Source organism: Triticum aestivum, chromosome 2B (genome assembly GCF_018294505.1).
Source record: "Triticum aestivum cultivar Chinese Spring chromosome 2B, IWGSC CS RefSeq v2.1, whole genome shotgun sequence".
Lineage (NCBI taxonomy): Eukaryota > Viridiplantae > Streptophyta > Magnoliopsida > Poales > Poaceae > Triticum > Triticum aestivum.
Genome location: NC_057798.1, coordinates 702,213,752 through 702,222,668, shown reverse-complemented (window position 1 = coordinate 702,222,668; position 8,917 = coordinate 702,213,752). Strand labels below are relative to the sequence as shown.

Here is an 8,917-nt window from a genome sequence, read left to right as displayed (position 1 = left end):
TGAAGATACTATTGCAAAGAACTGCATTTCTTTTCACTGAATATACATGTCCACAACTGAGAAGATCGAATGCAAAAAATTGGCCTGTTTTCGTACATTCAGAAACAGCGTACTACAGATTGAAGCTAGAAGGGAAATAATAAGTGGGGAAACCCCATCCACTCTTCTTATAACACTGCCAGGAAGCAAGTGGCTTCAAATAGAAACAAAAGGTATGATTCATCTCAGACTTGTCCCTTTCTGATTCTTCCCTCGAGAAAAAGAGTCTCAAATCGCGGCCGATGATTTAGGCTCCCGATTCAACTTGCCCACGTGCTTGTGAAATACCTGAATGCTTAGCATAGCTAGATTGCAAACAAGTGCTCATGTGCAAACAATTACTGTAATCCTCATGAGCTTCGGATAGAGACACTTCCCACAAACTTATCAAAGTAGCAGGCTAGTGATTGAGCACACACTTAAATAACTACTCCTATTCATTGCCAGTAGGGAATAGATTTCATTTTTTTGAGAGTAACCAGCATCAACAATATAGCTATAAAAGTTTTTGAACACTCGTCACTTGGTTGTTTGACTTCAATGTCAAGAACAAAACAAAACAAGAGCAGCCAACAGTTTTATTCTTTGCGAACTTTCCAAGAATAGTAGGTATCTAGTGAAATTACCCCGTCATGATCCAGAATTACTCTCATCACATAATTGTAGTCCTCATTGGCCAATGGCCGAAGTGTTTTTCCTATCTACTTTATATTTGTGGAAGCTTATCTGGATCTTGGTAGGGTGATTAAAAGAATGAACAAATCTGAAATCTAGATGGTAAAGCTAAATAAGAGTTCAACTCCAGTGCAAAGAAGTCTTTCGCATTCCAGTCATTGGAAAAAATTGTAGTGTCCAGGGGGTGTGGGAGAAATTGGACTCACACCAAAGAAATGATTGAGGGCCTATGCAATGCAAGGTGATCCATTGATGTGACTGATACTCAAGCTATCAATATTGCATAGGTAGTAGTATGATTAGCCATTTTGCATTCCGCACATGAATATGGAAGCACTGCTGACTATTTCTTCCTGCTTGAGGATGAACCTTTGATCTTTTGAATGGCTTCCCTCTCTCTTTTTCTTTATTTCTTTTTTGATTTTTGTGAGAGGCATCAATATTGACGACATTTGCAGGGTCAATGACAACAAAGAGCTTTTGAGTCTTCTTTAAATTGATGAGTGTGCTTATGGAATAATCAACTACCGTGGGATAGCGAGAGATGTGCTATATAGGTAGGTAGGTAGGTAGGTAGGTAGGTAGGTAGAGATGTGAACACATGGAAGAAATGATTTATTTTCTGGGATATGTATATGTACACCGGCAGAGTTTGTGATATCCTGATGAAGGAATGCAATGCCGAGTGTTGAAGAGGCTAGCAAACATAAGTTACGCAAAAAGAATGACTGGATTTCAAAGACTTCAGACTAGAGGAACATCAAACTTAACTATACGCACTAAAAATTCAGATTGCAATAATCAAAGGCTAATGAAATATGCTGTTTTTGGCATTGGTGGGACAGAAAAAAATACTCTGGATCAAGAAGAGAATAAAATCACTTTCACCGTACTAAACTCAGGAGGTTCTAGGAATAAACATTAGCAAGTTTGAGTCCTTTTGCTCAATCAATGTTCATCAATCACCTAGTAGCAAGTGTTCTCTACCTTTACGACTATATGTATCAGCTGAAAACTCTCTTGTGTTATTTAATTCACCATGACAACCATTCAGAGATTATGAGAGTGCTCAAAAGCTAGACTGCCAGCTTATCAAGGAAGCAGGAAGTTCTCTAACCAAGGTCTCATGAGGCAATAAGCGTTCGACAATCGCACATTGAATACAATCTAACATAGCTAAACCCATCATGAATTTCAGCAGGGGTTTACTGACCTTTCCACAAACCTGCTACCACTGCATTGTTGAATTCCAAAGTTGTCCACATGCCATGTCTATTGAGCAACCAAGAAACTTAGTTCAGTCTAAAAAGTTGGAACGTGATAAATACGAAAATACACGAGTACCATTTTAGACTTTTGTATGAATGTGAATAGACAAGGCATACCAATTAGTGAAAGCCCGAGATCTCAATTTGCTCCACGCAAGCACTGAGATGGTAAGAAAGGTGTTCTTGTAAAAAGTTCCTGTAATTAATAACAAAATTTCATTTAGCAACAAAGCTTATCATGAATGCAGGAACACATCCTATCCGTATCAATGTAGCATCGAACTGAAGAAACTGCAAACCTTAATTTCAATAGCAAATCAGCAAAATATCAGTTATTCCCCCATTATGATCCTCACAGCTGAACAAGTACACCAGCAAGTTCTTGTGAATGATGACCAAAATGTAACTGCAAAGTATCTTGAAACCAACTAGAACAAGCATAAGAACACCTGCACAAGAAACAAAAAAAACCATATTAAATTTCGTCCATGAATGGAATGGCATTAGCTGAGGATCACATTGATTTTCTTTATATTTCTCAGTTCAATAAGGTTCGAGAAGTTTAACACGTACTTACCAGATTTATGTACTATGTTCAGTAAGATATGACACAAGATCATTATGTGCAGACTTTGCATGGATGGGGAGGATTCAACAAGGCTAAAAAATGTACAGCTCCCAAGGCAAAGAACCTGTAAAGTAGATCAAAACACACAGTGTTCAGATTTTGCAGTTATGAGGTAAATCAAATCCGAAGTATGACTTGAAATGCGAGACCAGGAAAAAGCAAGGCAACGTTGGGTATTGGGATGAGCGCAGATAGCGAAGCTTCCTGTTTTACCTTTATACCCTAGTATGATTTTCAGGATGGTTCCTAATTAACTGCTGTTCTCGCAAACCAATGCCAAAACAAGCACTGAGAGCATCGCTGCCGTGCAACTTATCAATGTTCCATTGTAGCACTGTTTTCACCACTCAAATGGCACTTTTTCAAAAGTGCACTGTTCTGAAACTGCCACACTCTTTGCAAGATCCCTGCAGAGCCACTGCTCCTATGAACTAATACTGAAGAGACTGCAATTTTCATGCGCAACCTTGTGTGACTCTGCCCGTCAACTTGATGAAGAAATGGGACTTTCTCTTCTCCCTTCTCTTGTTTCTTTGGCTAACACAAGAAACCTGCAAATCATCCAAAAGAAATGGTGAATACATTATACGCCCTGGGATAGAGATAAGAAAAAGAAAAACCAAAATCTTAAGTTATCAATAAAGTTTTATGTGGCATGTACAAATGGTAATCTGAGGAAACAAAGAACTAAAATAGGCCATAATCTCTGGACAGATACAAATAGATGCATTAAAAAACCCTCATATCAGGCTAACAAGGTTAATGTTGCACAGACGGAAAAGAAAATCTCACTTTAGTGTATTATTCTACTAGGAACACACACTCTCGTATTTGGAGTACTGACTAGTTTACATAATGGTAATAATTTTCCAATTGAATAGACAGGCCCTCCAATTGTTAGTCACATACTCCTATTGTAATAAAAAACATGCACTCAAGAGCAATTATTTAAAGTAATAGAACTGGGAACAACTTTTATCAGACAGGTACAAATAGATACATTAAAAACCCTCATATGACGCTAACAAGATCAGACAGATAACTATAGGCAGACACTTTTTAGACCATTTGCATGTACTTACCAGATGTGATGACATGAAGAAAATACCACACAGGACCTCATGTGCCAACTGTCTACAGATGGGGATAATTCCACAAGGTGAAAGTGATGCATGGACTAGCTGCACGGTTGATGGAATCAAGCAATTTTCAGAATATGCAGTAGCAAGGTGAACCAAACCGAAAGTAAAATGATTTGGGTGTCTGTGGTATCATGAAAAAGTAAGGGTAATGGTGAAATCCGGAATTGGTACAAGTAAAGGAAAGTATTTGTTACCTTGGATTAGTCTATAGTGTGATTTTTGGGATGGTTCCAATTAACCGCCTGCACTGCTTTGTTAGCTCCTCGTTGCCGCCCCCCTTGACATCTAATTCTCGCAATGAACTCGGGAGGCCACCCTTGGGCAGCGACTGGAGGGCTGGACAATCATAGATTCGTAATCTCTTGAGGTTGGTCAGCTTGTTTAGCCCTGCAGGGAGGTGTTCCAACTTGTCCCAAAACCAAAACTGGAGTTCCTGGAGCGAGGTGAGGCGTTGAAAGGCCTCCTCCTGCTCCTTTGTGAAGCACGTCATCTCATTGTTCCCATTAAAGGACAAGTTGGTGAGGGAGGAAGAGAGGAGGCTACAGAGGGCAGGCGCATTGAGGAAGCCCTCCATGCCATCTGTCTCGAGATTCTGCAGTCTGGATTCTGCCATCCCCTGCATGGGATTGGATTCCCACCCACCATAGAAATTGGGGCTTTTAGATACTTCCAATTGGCTGAGATGGCCCCGAGTAAGGAGAGGCAACAGGCCCTCGCATCTTAAATCCTCTCCGCAACGAGATATTTCTAATCGAGTGAGAGAGGTGAGGTTTGAAAGGGTATGCACGCCCTTCATGGACTTAAGTTGCAGGTCTAGCAGGGAGGACGGGAAAGGGTGGCGAAAAGAGCAATCTTCTAACCAAAGGGTAGTTAGGCCTTGGAGGGCATCGAGGGAATGAACTACCAGACCACGACTGTCGATGTCCAACGCCTGCAGTGACTTGGAGAGATGTGCAGGGAGGAGCAACATCCCATCATCATCCACTGTGTTTGCCTCCTCCTTCTCCATCTCTGCTATTTCTTGCTGCTCATCTTTTGCTTGTGTTTCATCCATTGTAACATCTAAAGAGGTTGACGTTGATACTGGTGATGTTGCTTGCTGCAAATCCACCCCCACAGCAAACTGTGTTATGTTTTCACAACAATATACTTCCAGTTTGGACAGCTTTGGGAGATGAGACAGGAACTGTGTCAATTCCTTTCCACTAGGACCAGACCATCCAATACTAATGTACTCAATAGGATGCTGCCATTCGACACCACTCTGAACTTCTGATGCCACCACCCCAAGATTTGAAGACCATGCCGTAAATGTCTTCAATGAGGTTAGCATTAGAAAATACTTCAGCTCTAGAGGTGGGCAATTATCGATTTTCAATTCCTGAAGTTCTGTTAATTTACTGAATAGTAGCAACTGATCTAAGTTATGCAGACCACCACTTCCATTAATTTTCAATGCTACTCCAGAAGATGATTTTGAGTAGACCAACTCGTCCAGTAGTTTTGATCCCACATGACTTATCTTGACAGAGCACAAAGATTGGGTCCAAGGGATAGGAGGCAGTAACAAGACTTCAGGGCAATTTTCTATCCTAAGAACTTGTAGTTTGGGAAACCAATCTATGTTACAATCTTGTTTCAATGGGTAAACAATGTGGCTTGACCATGGCAACTCCGAAAGTTTACAGCAATCTTTAATAATCAGTACTTGCAAACAAGGGAACAAATGACCAGCCCGTGGTACCCATTTTTCAAAATTCTTTAAGCCAGTGAGTGTTATCTTTACTAGCTTGCAATTTTTTTGCTCTAGACAAAACTCCTTTATTGTGGAAATATTCGACAATACTAGCTCATGAAGACTCCACATCTTCCCAAATGAAGGTAAAATATCCCAAGAAACAGAGAAGAGAGTGAGAGATTGTAGAGCCTGAACAACCAGGTTATCACCCAGCCATGTTGGACAAGAAGGGCCACGGTGTCCTGTAATTCTCAGCTCCTGAAGATTTCTATGTGGTTGAAGGCTCTCAAGAACCACTACTTCCGCGCCAGGCTCACTATTAGGTCGCTCACTATCCCAGTCAAGTGTTAATTTGTGCAAGTAGTCTTTCTGTATTAGTTTTGCTTCAACCGCTTCTTCTTTCGTGTGTATCTTCTCAAGGTTATAAATGCTAACTTCCCTTAGCTCGGTCAAATGCTCTAGTTGATTGAGTTCAAACCCTTTGATTTCCTTATTGACTGCAAAAGCCTTTAACTCCTGTAAGAGTTTTAGTTTCCCCACGTTATAAATACCCGAAAGAAGCTCATTGTGTTGGGCAAGAAAATGACATAATTTTGCAAGGTTACTCATATCTCTAGGTAACAGAAAAGAACCATCCCATTTTTGTAGATCCAAAATCTTCAAATGATAAAATCTAGATAAAGTCGTTGGTAAATTCATATGGCTCATAGAAGTACCTAGCTTTAGGTATCGCAGGTGCAGAAGTGATGAAAAGTTATGCAACATGGATTCCAAGGGGTATGATAATGTGGGCAAACAAAGAACACGGAGAGCATTTGCTTCCATGAACAAATCACCCAAAATATTGATAGAACTTCTGTCTCCTCCTCCAAATATAATTAATGTTTGCAAGTTTTCAACCTTCAATTTTGCCTTAAGTTTCATTAACTCACTCTTAAAATTTTCATCAGTTATCCCATTACTATCATCTGGACCATCTATTACGATCGACAAGTGACGGATAGATGGCCGAATTTCTACTGATCTAACATTAGAGTGATGCAAACTAAGATATTCATGAGACGCAACCTTTAAAGCTAAATCATGCAACAGGTCATGGATGATATAATGCCCCTCGGTTTCATCTTTTTTGAAAAATCCACTCTTCACCAAATCATTTAGATTGTCCAGACCTACATCTTCAATTGTTTTATTTCGACCACCAGGATGTAAAATATCTAGTCCTATCCAGAAATGAATGAGTTCTTCACTGTGAAACTTGTAATCTTCAGGAAACAAAGCACAACTAGAAAAACATTGTCGCAGATGATAAGGTAGATAATCATAGCTAAGTTTCAGTGCAGGCAAAATGTCACCCTCACCGGTCTGCATACCGGTCTGCATTTCCCATTCTCTACTTTCTAGGACTCTTGTCCAATGATGCACATCAAGGTGGTTCCTCAATAATCTACCTACAGTTTTTGCTGCAAGAGGGGACCCCTTTAGCTTTTCTGCTATCTTATCTCCAATATTAAGCAAGCCATCTTGATCTTTTTGTGATTGCTCATTGCCAAATATGCATGCTCGGAAAAATTTCCTAAACTCACCGTGTTCTAAGCCCTCCAGATCTATTGAATTATCAGTTGTTTTAACAATTTCTGCTACAGCTGGAAACCGAGTTGTAACTAGAATTACGTTACCCTTTGCTTGCCCTTTCGTGAGTGGTACTAAAATCCTTTTCCAGTCCTCAGATTCACACTTCCATATATCATCTAATATAAGCAAAAGGCTTTTAGAATTTAATCTTTGTTCAATGAGCTCTTCTGCTCTGCCCTTTTTTTCACCTTCCACACTAGGTATAGCTTTTTCAATCTCTTCAATCAGCTTATTAACAATGAAGTTCTGGGACACACATATCCAGATCTTGATCTGAAAATGTGTTTTCACTTCTTGGCTGTCATATATGTGTTGTATAATTGTTGTCTTCCCTATGCCACCCGGACCAACAATCGGCAGGACAGTTAGGTTCTTATCACTATATTTATCATGAGTGATACCATCTATGATTCTCTTCTTTGTAGCGTCCCTCCCGTACAGGGTTGATTCTATAATGTCAGAGGTGGTGGTGGGGGGACTCTTGGGAATGTCTGTGGTGGTAGTATGACTAGAACCCAACAACTCAAGATTAAGAATAACTGTTACCTTTGCACATAAGGGCTGCAGTTGCTCTACAATATGCTTCATTCTTATAGATAAATCCACCCTATCAAACTCTAATTTTGGTGCTTCCTTCACATGTTTTTGCTGTGGTGCCTTGCCTATGCAGGCACCACAAAGGACTGACTTGCCAGAAACATCATCATGAACGGGTGGGAAGGATGAGCAAGGGAAGAGTTTACCGACAGTACGCACGGTGTTGAGAGCACCAGAAGCAAGCTTGCGAATGCATCCACTGGCCTCCCCGTCAGCTTGGTCTGTGTTTGGGACCAATGAGGTGTTGTCACTTGCAGTTCTCCTGGAACATGGCCAAGCGCAGCAGTGAACTTTCTGCCTTGTATTATCTTCCGATCTTGGCTCCTGAGGATCACGAGGGTTAGCAGCACATGAACATGCAGAGCACCCAAGCAGTTTGCCAACAGCTTTGGCGGTGTGATGAGCATTGAGGAAGAGGTTGCATATGCAACCATTGGCATGTTTTCCGGCGGTCTCATAGGTGTCGTAAAGACCGTCCTGGATGCGGAAGTAATCCAGCTCATCCAGCACGTCCTCGGCCCCGTACGCTAGCTGCCGCAGCTTTTGCAGGAGCTCGTTCAGGGCTGGATTGTCGATCTCCCTGCCACGGGTGTTGTTGAGCATCCCCTGCACATACAAGAGCTCCATCTTGAGTGCGTCGACGTTGGGGCCGAGATCCTTGCTAGCAGCCCAAGCCTCCAGGAAGCCATCTGAGACGGGGCCCAGTGCCTTGCCTACAACCCACCATGCCGCACTGACGGCGACGTCCATCGGTTGTGACGCTGCAAACCATTAGCAGACGTAGTTAGTCCCAAGTTATGCTAATATCAGATGATGCTGCTAGAGTAACTAGAAAGAAAGATTTACTCACCGGTATGAAGTATGAACTCCCTTGCCGTGAAGGCAGGCGATGTGATGCGACAGAGGGAGTAATGCTGGAGAGGGTGTTTGATGTGCAAATTGCAGAGAGATCTGTAGGAGTGAGAGAGAAATGCAGGAGTGGATATATAAAGAGATGTGAGGAGCGTCTAGGTCAAGTCACTTGAATGGATGGCATCAACTAAAATAATCGCTGCCAATTAATTAAATAGGCAGTAGTTGGTGCGAAATTAAATTTAGACTTGGGTTCAGACCTCACGCTGGGTCTCCTGGTTTTGGTGCCATTGGAAACAATGAGAAGTACTCCCTCTGTAAACCAATATAAGAGCGCTTGGAT

At 41.4% G+C, this 8,917-nt stretch overlaps 1 protein-coding gene across 1 annotated transcript; it reads right to left on the bottom strand.

Moving 5' to 3' along the window:
* On the bottom strand, nucleotides 1-8,917 carry LOC123046816 (disease resistance protein RGA2). Its single transcript, XM_044470246.1, has 8 exons — nucleotides 8,573-8,917; nucleotides 3,947-8,483; nucleotides 3,693-3,791; nucleotides 2,824-3,161; nucleotides 2,560-2,674; nucleotides 2,282-2,431; nucleotides 2,100-2,178; nucleotides 1-1,986 (listed from the first exon to the last, which is right to left on the bottom strand). The coding sequence occupies exon 2, from the start codon at nucleotides 8,470-8,472 to the stop codon at nucleotides 3,958-3,960; it is 4,515 nt and encodes a 1,504-aa protein (XP_044326181.1). The 5' UTR covers nucleotides 8,473-8,483; nucleotides 8,573-8,917; the 3' UTR covers nucleotides 1-1,986; nucleotides 2,100-2,178; nucleotides 2,282-2,431; nucleotides 2,560-2,674; nucleotides 2,824-3,161; nucleotides 3,693-3,791; nucleotides 3,947-3,957.